Here is a 12654-nt window from a genome sequence, read left to right as displayed (position 1 = left end):
GGGGAGGGAGGAGGCTCATGTGGAGCATAAACCTCAGCATGGGCCAGTTGGGCCAAATGGTCTGTTTCTTTGCTGTACACTCTATGGACGGCGGGAGAACAAAATAGCAGCCCACGCGCATGAGCAGCGCTTCACAACACCGCTGTGATCCAGCGCATGGTGGCTCGTTTAAATATGCAGGGCGGGCCCCCCCAATCGCGTGGCGGAGTCGGCCTCAGCAACGCCATGAACACATCAGCTGCCTCTGACAGGCGCTGGTACATTTTTAAAGGGCTGCCAGACCTGCCACAAGATGTGTAGAGTTGAACCCCGTACCCGCCCCCCCACTACACTGCAAATAAATTGTTGCCCCATTTCCCACCAAAAACCCTTACATTGCATAGTTGGCCTCTCCACCCCCATAAAAGAAACTTATCTGCCAAGTTAACCTCTCCCCCAACTCAACTGCACAAAGAGCAGAGGTCACCCATTCCTCCACCCCCTACACTAGAAATGCAGAGTTGACCCTGATTCTCCCTCCTCCAGCACTACACTAAGAATCCTAAGTTTCTCCCTTCCCCACCTCAGATGTGCCAGCTTTCCTTGGATGGGAAAGTGAAGGCAACTGACTGCTGCCTGACGCACGGAAGGTCCCGGGCGGCCAGTAAGATCGAGGTGAATGATATTTAAATTTATTTATTGCCTTATTTAAATATTTAAAGTTGGGTCCTGTCACCAAGTGAGGCAAGGGCTGCCATTGAGCCTTGCCACCGCTAGGAAGATCGAACTCGGCAGTCCCGTGGCAGACTGCTGCCACTGCGATCTTCCAACCCTCCCCCCACCATGGAGCTTGCCGTCGGGAGCTCAACAACATCCCAGCCTATGTATTCCCACCCCAAACACTCACCATCCATTGGACTTTGTGAATACTGATCTGTGACAATCATTAAGAGGCCTGTGACCTAGGGAGCCTAAGGATGACTCTTGGCCAAATTTCCTATTCAGTTAAGTGCTCAGCCTCCAGTGGGCAATTACCTTTTTCACATGTTATGGAACTCACCCTGTTGGCATTAGAGCAGCACAGTGGCGCAGTGGTTAACACCGCAGCCTCACAGCTCCAGCAACCCGGGTTCAATTCTGGGTACTGCCTGCGTGAAGTTTGCAAGTTCTCCCTGTGTCTACGTGGGTTTTCTCCGGGTGCTCCGGTTTCCTCCCACATGCCAAAGACTTGCAGGTTGATAGGTAAATTGGCCATTATAAATTGTCCCTAGTATAGGTAGGTGGTAGGGAAATATAGAGACAGGTGGGGATGTGGTAGGAATATGGAATTAGTGTAAGATTAGTATAAAGGGGTGGTTGATGGTCGGCACAGACTCGGTGTTTCAGTGCTGTATCTCTAACTAAATAGCAGATGAGAACCAGCTCTCCCTGCCACACCTTGTTGTGAGTTCCAGCGTGTAGTGCCACTTCACAATTTCCATGTTGCTACATAGTGTAACCAACAATTCATTGAGTGGCGGACTTTAATATCTGTGTTACCTTTGCCCGATCACCCGTGTATAATAATCACTAAATCTTATTGCGAGACATCACTTGAGGACTTTTGTCCTCCAACAGCCACTGGAAAAACCTTTGATTTTATAACACTGCTTGTCTTTTATGTGTGCTGATCTGTTTCATATTCCATTCTTTTAATTTGACTTTCTTTCCTTGATGTATTCCAGTTTTTATTTTAGTTTCCTGTTAGTCACAGAGTCATAGAGTTATACAGAAACAGGACCTTCGGTCCACCGTGTCCATGCCGGCCATCAAGCCTATCTATTCTAATCCCATTTTCCAGCACTTGGCCCGTAGTCTTGTATGCTATGGCGTTTCAAGTGCTCATCTAAATACTTCTTAAATGTTGTGAAGGTTCCTGCCACTACCACCTCCTCTAAGGGAAAAAGTGTCTTCCTATCTAACCTATCAATGCCTCTCATAATTTTGTATACCTCAATCATGTCCCCCCTCAGCCTTCTCTGCTCTAAGGAAAACAACCCTCGCCTTTTCAGTCTCTTCATAGCTGAAATGCTCCAGCCCAGGCAACATCCTGGTGAATCTCCTCTGCAACTTCTCCAGTGCAATCACATCCTTCTTATAGTGTGGTGACCAGAACGGTACACAGTACTCCAGCTGTGGCCTAACTAGCGTTTCATACAGTTCCATCATAACCTCCCTGCTCTTATATTCTATGCCTCGGCTGATAAAGGCAAGTATCCCATATGCCTTCCTGACCACCTTACCCATCTGTGCTGCTGCCTTCAGTGATCTATGGACAAGTACACCAAGGTCCCTCTGACCCTCTGTACTTCTTAGGGTCCTACCATCCATTGTCTATTCCCTTGCCTTGTTAGTCCTCCCAAAATGTATCACCTCACACTTCTCAGGATTAAATTCCATTTGCCACTGCTCTGCCCATCTTACCAGCCCATCTATATGGTCCTGGAATCTAAGGCTTTCCTCCTCACTATTTATGACACCACCAATTTTCGTGTCATCTGCAAACTTACTGATCATACCTCCTATATTCTCGTCTAAATCATTAATGTACACTACAAAGAGCAAGGGTCCCAGTACCGATCCCTGCAGTACACCACTGGTCACACGCTTCCACTCTCTAAAACAACCCTCGACCATCACCCTTTGCCTCCTGCCACTAAGCCAATTTTGGATCCCATTTTCCAAATTGCCCTGGATCCCATGGGCTCTTACTTTCTTGACTAATCTCTCATGCGGGACCTTATCAAAAGCTTTACTGAAGTCTACATAGATTACATCAACTGATTTACCCTCATCTACACACCTAGTCACCTCCTCGAAAAATTCAATCAAATTGGTTAGACATGATCTCTCCCTGACAAAGCCATGCTGAATATCCTTGATTAATCTCTGCCTTTCCAAGTGGAGATTAATCCTGTCCCTCAGTATTTTTTCCAATAGTTTCCCTACCACTGATGTTAGACTCACTGGCCTGTAATTACCTGGTTTATCCCTGCTACGCTTCTTGAATAATGGTACCACATTCGCTGTCCTCCAGTCCTCTGGCACTTCACCTGTCGCCAGAGAGGATTTGAAAATTTGTGTCAGAGCCCCTGCAATCTCCTCCCTTGCCTCACATCACAGCCTGGGATATATCTCATCTGGGCCTGGGGATTTATCCACTTTTAAGCCAGCTAAAACTGCTGATATCGCCTCCCTTTCAATGCTAATTTGTTTGCGTATATCACAATCCCCGTCCCTGATCTCTGCACCTACATTGTCCTTCTCCATAGTGTATTATTAATTTCATTTTCTATTAATTCACCACTTTTTAGTTACTTTATTTTCCTTGTTCAGATTCCTCTTCTATGTGCCAATCTCCAACTAAGAGGAATGTGTGTCGTCTGTTCGTGACTTTTATCAATCCCATGTCATACAACTAGTATTTTTGATTCGTTCATGGAATGTAGGCATCACTGTCTAGGCCAACATTTATTTCCCATGCGCTGCAGTCCTTGGGGTATAGGTGTACCCACAGTGCTGTTAGGAAGGGAGTTCCAGGATTTTGACACAGCGACAGTGAAGGAATGGCGATATAGTTCCAAGGCAAGATAGTATGTGGCTTGGAGGAGAACTTGCATGTGGTGGTGTTCAATCTGCTGCCCTTGTCCTTCTAGGTGGTAGACGTCACGGGTTTGGAAGGCGCTGTCATAGGAGCCTTGGTGAGTTGCTGCACTGCCTCTTGTAGATGGTTCTCACTGCTGCCACTGTGCATCGGTGGTGCAGGGAGTGAATGTTGAAAGTGGTGGAGAGTATTCCATCACACTCCTGACTTCTGCCTTGTAGATGGTGGACAGGCATTGGGGAGACAAGAGGCAAGTTACTCGCCTCTTAGCCTCTGACCTGCTCTTATCGCCACAGCATTGATGTGGCTGGTCCTGTTCAATTTCTGCTCAACGGTAACCCCCAGGATGTTGATAGTAGGGGATTCAGCGATGGTGATGCCATTGAATATCAAGGAGAGATGGTTAGATTCTCTCTTGTTTGAAATCATCATTGCCTGGCACTTGTGAGGTGCAAATGTTACTTGCCACTTATCAGCTCAAGCCTGGATGTTGTCCAGATCTTGTTGCATTTGGACACAGGTTTCAGTATCTGAGGAGGCAAAAATGGTGCTGAACATTGTGCAATCATCAACAAATATCTCCACTTCTGATCTCATCTTGAGGGAAAGTCATTAGAAAACAGCTGAAGATGGTTGGGCCTAGGACATTACCCTGAGGGACTCCTGCAGTGATGTCCTGGGCCTGAAATGATTGACCTCCAACAATCACAACCATCTTCCTTTGTGCTATGTTATGACTCCAACCAGTGGATAGTTTTCCCCCCCCCCCCCCCCCGATTCCCATTGACTCCTGTTTTGCTAGGGCCCCTTGATGCTACACTTGGTCAAATACTGCCCCGATGTCAAGAGCTGGTGCTTGTAAATAGTGAGGAGGAAAGCCTTAGATTACAGGACAATATAGATGGGCTGGTAAGATGGGCAGAGCAGTGGCAAATGGAATTTAATCCTGAGAAGTGTGAGGTGATGCATTTTGGGAGGACTAACAAGGCAAGGGAATAGACAATGGATGGTAGGACCCTAAGAAGTATAGAGGGTCAGAGGGACCTTGGTGTACTTGTCCATAGATCACTGAAGGCAGCAGCACAGTAGATAAGGTGGTTCGGAAGGCATATGGGATACTTGCTTTTATTAGCCAAGGCATAGAATATAAGAAAAGGGAGGTTATAATAGAGCTGTATAAAACACTAGTTAGGCCACAGCTGGAGTACTGTGTACAGTTCTGGTCTCCACACTAGAAGAAGGATGTGATTGCACTGGAGAAGTTGCAGAGATTCACCAGGATGTTGCCTGGGCTGGAGCATTTCAGCTATAAAGAGAGACTTAAAAGGCTAGGGTTGTTTTCCTCAGAACAGAGAAGGCTGAGGGGGGACATGATTGAGGTATACAAAATTATGAGGGGCATTAGGTTAGATAGGAAGGAACTTTTTCCCTTAGCGGAAGGGTCAATAACCAGGGGGCATAGCTTTAAGGTAAGGGGCAGGAGGTTTAGAGAGGATTTGAGGAAACATTTTTTCACTCAGAGGGTGGTTGGAATCTGGAAGGCACTGCTTGAAGAGGTGGTAGAGGCAGGAACCCTCACAATATTTAAGAAGTATTTAGATGAGCACTTGAAACGCCATAGCATACAAGGCTACGGGCCAAGTGCTGGAAAATGGGATTAGAATAGTTAGGTGCTTGATGGCTGGCACAGACACGATGGGCCGAAGGATCTGTTTCTGTGCTGTATAATTCTATGACTCTATGACCCCACCTCTAATGAGCTGATAGGAATCAGGAGTTGCAAACTCTATTGACATGCAACAACTGAATCATTACATCTTTATCCTCTCAACACCATTGAAGGGGAGTATTGGAAATCCTACTCCCTTTCATTTTTCACATCCCTCAAATCCAACAAGCAGCTATCATTACTTAACTTGATGCTGCCATCCTTATTCTGTCTTCATCCAGTCACATGCAGCATGAGAACGGGTGTGGGACAAACGGAGTATCTCAGCTCTGGAGTGGAATCACTGTATAATCTTTGTATTCTTTCCCAGCAAAGATGGAACTGCTTTTGAAACAGTCAAAAAGGAACAAATCCAATTCATTTTTTTTTATACGACGTGTAATTTTACCTACATTAAAACAGGTTTTTAAAAAAACATCTACCTGCAGTCAAGCGAACCCGAGTGAGAGGACAAGCAACCAGCTCGAATGTCAGTCACTCTGATTGGACTTCAGGGCATTAACACGAGCAGTCCTGGGTGCCCTGTTCAATTTCTTGCCCTCAATTCAGCAAAGTACTTCAGCTCACAATTCTTTACTGTTAATATATAAAATTGTACTGGCAGAGACCCACAAAACATTTGCAGTTATATGAATATCTTTATTCCAACAGTATTTCTTTAAATACAGGATTTCTGGTTATCATTCACCAATGTCTAACAGAATCAAAACTTCTCTCTCTGGAAAAAGCTACATAAAGTTGTTCATGTGTAAAAACAGGCCTAGGAATATAAATGCAAATTTTGTCAAGAGTCTGCCCTTGTGACTTATTCATAATCATAGAACATTGAAGTTTAATTAGGAAATGTTTTCTCCTGAGTTAAAAAGTCACGTTAACATCTGATGTGCTCAATATTATTTGAAGAATACTATTTCCTTGAAACCTTCCTGTCATAATTTCAACATCAATCATTGAAGAAAGCAGCTTCCTATCTACCAAGCTTGCTGCGTGACAAAATCCTTAAAGAAGATTCAAGTTTCATTGCAACGTTATAACTGCTCCTCCTTTGAGTCTAAGTTTGTGTGGTGCCATGCCCATTAGAGTTAAGGCTGTGTAGAAACTCTGGAAGGTATAGACTGTTATCATCATCTGTAGCATCAACACTGATGTATTCATTTAATTCACCTGACAGCTTTTCTAAAAATTCATTGAAATCTAGTGAATCTTTATTTTTAGCCCGTATAGATTTCGAATAATACATTTTATCAAAGAACTGTCCCTGCCATTTTGCCACACTCAACAGATTCCATCTTCTCATCCACCCCATCTCATTCTTCCTATACCATTTTCATCCCATTCCTTCCATATCATGCCCATCCCACTCTTGCCATCTCCATCCCTCATTGAAACAATCTCTCCAGCCAGTAACTTTGCAGTTGGGCTCCCCTTACCTTCCACTGTTTTTGTTCTCCACCAACCACCTCCCCTCCCAACCCCGCCAGCACCAGCAACATGTGTGTCACGCACTCCAGTCCTCCATTCGCCCCACATGCCTCTGTGAGCGCCAGGCATCACCCACCAAATAAACCCACAAGATACACCCCTTAAACTAGCCAATCAAAACAGTCTGAACAAAAAGCTATTATAGATTGTTTAGTGAATAAAACTCACAGCAGGTTGTATTGTTATAAATATTTTATTTTTGAATAGACAGACAATTTTTTCAGTGAAAGTGAGCAGTTGGAAACGCTGGTCAGGAATACCCTTCATATATCATTAGAAATTAACCCCTCTGTCTATTAACATTCATTTATCATTGGCAAAGTCAGCCGGGTTCTTTCTCAGTGACAATTCATGTTCATGGTTGCCCCAGGTATAAACAAGGTATGAAGCCACAAATGCTGGAAAGAAAAATGAGACAGTTCAACTTTTAAATCAGACCTACAATAATACTTATTTTCATCAAGCTGACAAAGAATATAACACATCCACTCTCAACATGAAACACTTCTTGGTCAGATCTAGGACACAAAGTGAAATGCCCTCTACTCTATTTGGGGTAGTCCCAAAAATGATCATTCTAATTCACTGTAACATTCTGTTTCTTACATGACAACAATTAATGCTTGCAAATTATCCTTGCCTAAACCAAAGTATCAATGATGTATCAGATTACTAAATTACATGAAAATGATCTCAATACCCATACTCGTATGGCATATGTACTTTAAGCTTTTTTGTGCCTTTGTTGGTAAAATGGGCAAGATGAAAAGCAGAGTGCACGACTGTTTTTTTAAAATGGAATAAATGCTTAACTACCTTACTGAATGGTAGTAGATGTTAAGCAAATACAAGTGAACTACACTTAACTGTATTGTGCAAGTGTATGCAAAATGTTTTGACTATAATTGGTACATATGGTTAACATGGAATCGCTGCTGTAGCCACACCAATTCATCCTAGCTTAATCCTATGTATGTTTCTATTCAAAATTAACATAGAATCAAGCTAGACCCATACAAATAAGAGTTTATTAGTGGTCAGCAAGACATAACATACACTTCACCTGTAATGCAAAATCCAAATTTCAAAATTCATTTCAGTACAGAAAATGCCTGAATTGCTAATGGAAACACTGCTATACATACGGGGAACAATCCGGAACACTTGACCCTTGAATCGCCTCCATGTATTGGGAATGCCTTTGGAGAGAAAATTTGCAAATGCCTTCTGTTCAAAGGGAGAGATGGTGTAGGTGATGATGTGCCGTAACTTGATTAGGTTTCCGAAGTGGCGACCCATTTTGTAGCCACTAAATCCACGGTTCTATGGAAATAGAAGTACAAAAACATCGTGGACATCATTCAGGCATGTAGACTACAAATGCAAATCCTACACAACCAATGTGGAATCTACAAATACTGTATTTTCTACGCAAGTCAAAGCACATGTTAACTTACTGTCACTAAACAGCTCCAGTGGGTTCTGTTCTGGGTACTGCCTGTGCAGAGTTTGCAAGTTCTCCCTGTGACCACGTGGGTTTCTGCCGGTGCTCCAGTTTCCTCCCAAAGCCAAAGACTTGCAGGTTAATAGGTAAATTGGCCATTGTAAATTGTCCCTAGTATAGGTAGGTGGTAGGAGAATGGTGGGGATGTGGTAGGGAATATGGGATTAATGCAGGATTAGTACAAATGGGTGCTTGTTGGTCGGCACAGACTCAGTGGTGTATCGCTAAATAAATAATAAAATAAATAAATCGCCTAATGATCAATAATGAAGAGTTCCATCCAAAGAAAACGTTAACATATTCATTCCTTCAAAATGCAGATGCTCAGCAAAATGTCTCAAGAAAGCTTTGCTGGGGACTTGAACGACTGAAACTATGGGACAAGCAATCAAATGCAGGGTGACAGATAAGCTTTTGTGATACTTTTGAATGAGAGATAGCAAGGTGAATTTGTTTTAAGGAAGAGCTCCATAAAGGGCATAATGATTAAAGGATCACCAATGTGGAGCAGAGCGTGAGGATTAAGTAGTTGCCCAGCCAGATGAATGAGAAGTGTGCACTGCTACACACAGCTGAAGATGACTAGTCAGATAAGGTGGGTCAAAACCAAATTTGACACTTTGATCACTGAAGTTGATGCACTGGAAAGGAGCCAGTGGAACTATGGGAACAGGAATAGGCCATTGAGCCCCTCAAGCCTGTTCCACCATTTACGTAGTTTTTGAAAAAATTATTCATTCATGGAATGTGGCTGTCACTTGCAAGGCCAACATTTATTGCCCATCCCTAACTGCCATAACGAAGATTGTGATGCACCGCTTTCTTGAACTCCTGCAGTGCTAAGATGTGAGTTCCAGGATTTCGACCCAGCAAAGGACGAATGGTGATATATTTTCAATTGAAATTGGTGTGCAACTTGAAGGGGAACTTGTAGGTGGTGTTTCCCATGTGTCTTCTGCATGTCTTAGGTGGTGGAGGTAGCAGGTTTTGGACACGCTAAGAAACCTTGGTGAGTTGCTGCAGTGCATCTTGTAGATGGTACACACTAAAGCTACAGTGGTGAAAGAAGTGACTGTTTAATGTGGTGGACAGGGGGCCAGACGGCAGCTTTGTCCTAGATGGTGTTGATTTTCTTGAGCGTTGGACCTACAACTCATCAACCACTGCTGAAATGGTACATGGTGGAAAAGCTTTGGGGAATGAGGTAGTGAGTCACTCACTGCAGAATACCCAACCTCTGACCTGCTCTTGTAGCCACAGTATTTATGTTACTAGTCCAATGTTGTGGCCAACAGCTTAGCTAGAGGTACGGCTAGTTCTGGAGCACAAGTCTTTGGAACTATAACCGGGATATTATCAGGGTCTACAGCCTTTGCTCGATCCAGTGTGCTCAGCTATGTCTTGATAACAAGTGGAGTGAATCATCCACTCTGCAACCATCTTCAGTCAGAGGTGCCAACATTTCAGTTTTATCTTTGCAATCATATGCTGGGCTCTGCCATCACAGAGGATGGCGTGTTCACAGCACCTCCTCCTCCGGACCTTTCAGCAATATTCACGACTGGATGCGGCAGGATTGCAGAGTTTAATCTGCACCGTTGGTTGTGGGATTGCATAGCTCTGTCCACAGCATGCTGCTTCAGCTATTTAGTGGTCTGGTGTTGCAACTTCACCAGGTTGGCACCTCGTTCTTAGGTAAGCCTGGTGCTACTCCTGGCATATTCTTCTACAATCCTCATTGGTCCCTGGCTTGATGGTAATTGCTGACTGAGGAATATGCTGGGACATGAGGTTACAGATTGAGGTGGAATACAATTCTGCTGCTGGTCCACAGCACCACATGGATGCCCAGGTTTGAGCTGATAAGATCGGTTCTGAATCTATCCCACTTAGAATGGCGGTAATGTCACACAACATAAAGATCATGGCTAACCTATTCCTTAACTCCACCTACATGCCTTGGTTTCATAAGCGTTAAAACCCATGCCTTAAAGACCTGCTCAGGTCAGGAAAAAGAACCCGGCCCGAGCAACTCCGTTTTTGCCCCAGGCCCGACCCGACCATCCCTTTACTTACCATCTGACTGGGAAGCTCCACGAAGCTGCAGCGCATGAGTCATTACGTCATAGTGACATCATTCACTCACTGCGCAGACTCAGTTTCATTCCGGACTCTCAGTTCGGGTAAATTTTTTTGTAGTGCGTGTCTGGCCCGGCCCGACCCCGAGCGTGGACCCGGAAGATGGGCCCGACCGGACACGTCTTCGGTTCTGTCAGGTTCAGGTCGGGTAGCAGGCCTTTACCATACCCAACAATAAATTATCAATCTCAGTTTTTACATTTTCAATTAACCTAGCCTCAACAGCTTTTTGGAAGAGGGGGTTCCAGATTTCAACTACCCTGTATGTCAAGAAGTTCTTTCTGCCATCACTAAAATAAAAGCAAAATACGGCGGATGCTGGAAATCTGAAATAAAAACAAGAAATGCTGGAAATACTCAGCTTGTCTGGCAGCATCTGTGGAGAGAAAAGCAGAGTTAAGGTTTCAGGTCAGTGAACCTTCTTCAGAACAGTTCTGAAGAAGGGTCACTGACCTGAAACCTTAACTCTGCTTCTCTCGCCACAGATGCCTTTCTGCCATTACTTAAAACCTTTTTCTTTAAGTGGTGACTTGGTACAAAGATCTGCTGGCATCACATATTAGGACATTTTCAACTCTGTACAAGGTCTGACCTCCAAGTGGAAAAAATAAATTGCAACAATTTCACAAATGCCATATCCATCTAGTCAGCACTTCCAAATCGCCCTTCAAGGACAAACCGAAGGCAGGCAGGTAATATTCCAAATATGGAGTGAGAGTCAAGAACTCAAATTTGGAGTCATAGGTTGCAAATACCATTTGAAATATGGAATTAGTTTGAAAGCTGGTACTGAAACCCTGGGCCGCATCACAGCATTTCTGGCGAACAGTTGAATGTTTGTTGGCAATCTGGGCACTGTTCTGCATTGGGGGCCTTGGGACCCTATGGGGTCTCAACGTTGAACCCTGAAGCTAAAGTCTAAGCCTCCCCCCTGCAGGGTCTCCCTGGTTATGATGGAGTGAGTGCGGCCCTTCACTCGGCCGCAACTCCCCGTGTTTCCCCATTAATCTCGCCTTCCCCGCGTCATTAAACTCTCGCTCCTAACATTTACCCCCAACGTCCGACGGCCTCAGTCAGCAGCCGCTCTGCGTTTACCCCTGCTGCAGAGTCAGCGAGCACCAGCTCCAAACTCCCACAGCTCGCTTGCCCCTCTAAATCTCACCTTCCCGTCTCCTTGGTTCCGACTCTAATGGCGGCAGCTCAACTCCCTAAAGTCCCACCCACCTCACCCGACGCTCTTACGTCATCCGCAAGCACACTACGTCTGACGTAACCAGACCAGAGCGCGCCGAATAATCACGTTTCACAAAGCGCACGTGCAAGTCAGTGGTTCAAATAAAAGTGAAGGTGTTGAAATTGTCTGCTGGAAACACACCGGCCTGCACAGTAAACAAACTTGGATTAATATCTCATCAAAAACAGCAATAAAGTTTATGAGGATAAGTAAAGACATAATCATCCAATATTTAACAATAAAAAAGCTCCTCTACATGTCTCTATACAAAGTGTCCTCAGGGCTGACAATGTATATTGTCAATGTTAGTTTGTTATAGCAGATCTTTACTCAATTATTCAGGGAGAAATGCAACAACGACTTGTTTGTAGATAATTTCCGTTAGACAAGTAAGGATTTAATTCTATTTATATAATGAAAATTATGTAATGGTAAATGGTAATGCAAATTGTTCTATAGAAGAAATAAGCTTGATAAGCCAAATAACCCTTGTTCTTAATCTATATTTTCTTGTTGTAAAATGTGCTTAAGTTGCAATGTATATACTAACAGAGGAAAGAGATGAAGGTGTAGAATTTCCAAGAGGGTTCTTCTGAGCTCCCACAATAACTGGTGGATTCGCAGCAGGAACTTTGGAAACGAGGTGTGAATGTTTCTGCCAATTTTCTGCCAAAGTAATAGCGGCAGATTGGGAGAAACCTCACAGAAATTCTACCCCCAATTTTTTTCTTCTGTTCTGACCAGTTCAGTATGTTGAGTTCTGCTAACCAAAGCACTCAACAGCAAATGTGGAATCCCATTTGTCTTCCGTATCATTAGTGTCTATCAAGTTCGTTTTTTTACTCCTTTTTGCCCATATTTGGTCAAACATAAGAAAAACAGAAAGTGTTGGAAATACTCAGCAGGTCTGACAGCATATGTGTAGACAGAACCAGTTAACGTTT

At 44.0% G+C, this 12654-nt stretch overlaps 1 protein-coding gene across 4 annotated transcripts; it reads right to left on the bottom strand.

Moving 5' to 3' along the window:
* Positions 1-7007: 7007 nt before the first annotated feature.
* uqcrq (ubiquinol-cytochrome c reductase, complex III subunit VII) lies at positions 7008-11701 on the bottom strand. Of its 4 annotated transcripts, none has more exons than XM_068043840.1 (4): positions 11528-11688; positions 8291-8448; positions 7979-8156; positions 7008-7231 (listed from the first exon to the last, which is right to left on the bottom strand). In XM_068043840.1, the coding sequence occupies exons 3-4, from the start codon at positions 8130-8132 to the stop codon at positions 7137-7139; spliced, it is 249 nt and encodes an 82-aa protein (XP_067899941.1). In that variant the 5' UTR covers positions 8133-8156; positions 8291-8448; positions 11528-11688; the 3' UTR covers positions 7008-7136. The 4 variants fall into 4 exon arrangements, with proteins under 4 accessions (XP_067899941.1, XP_067899943.1, XP_067899942.1 ...); XM_068043842.1 differs by having other exon boundaries at positions 11639-11660; XM_068043841.1 differs by lacking the exon at positions 8291-8448 and having other exon boundaries at positions 11639-11701.
* Positions 11702-12654: the final 953 nt, after the last annotated feature.

Source organism: Heterodontus francisci, chromosome 12 (genome assembly GCF_036365525.1).
Source record: "Heterodontus francisci isolate sHetFra1 chromosome 12, sHetFra1.hap1, whole genome shotgun sequence".
Taxonomy (NCBI): domain Eukaryota; kingdom Metazoa; phylum Chordata; class Chondrichthyes; order Heterodontiformes; family Heterodontidae; genus Heterodontus; species Heterodontus francisci.
This window is presented reverse-complemented; position numbering and strand designations above follow the sequence as displayed.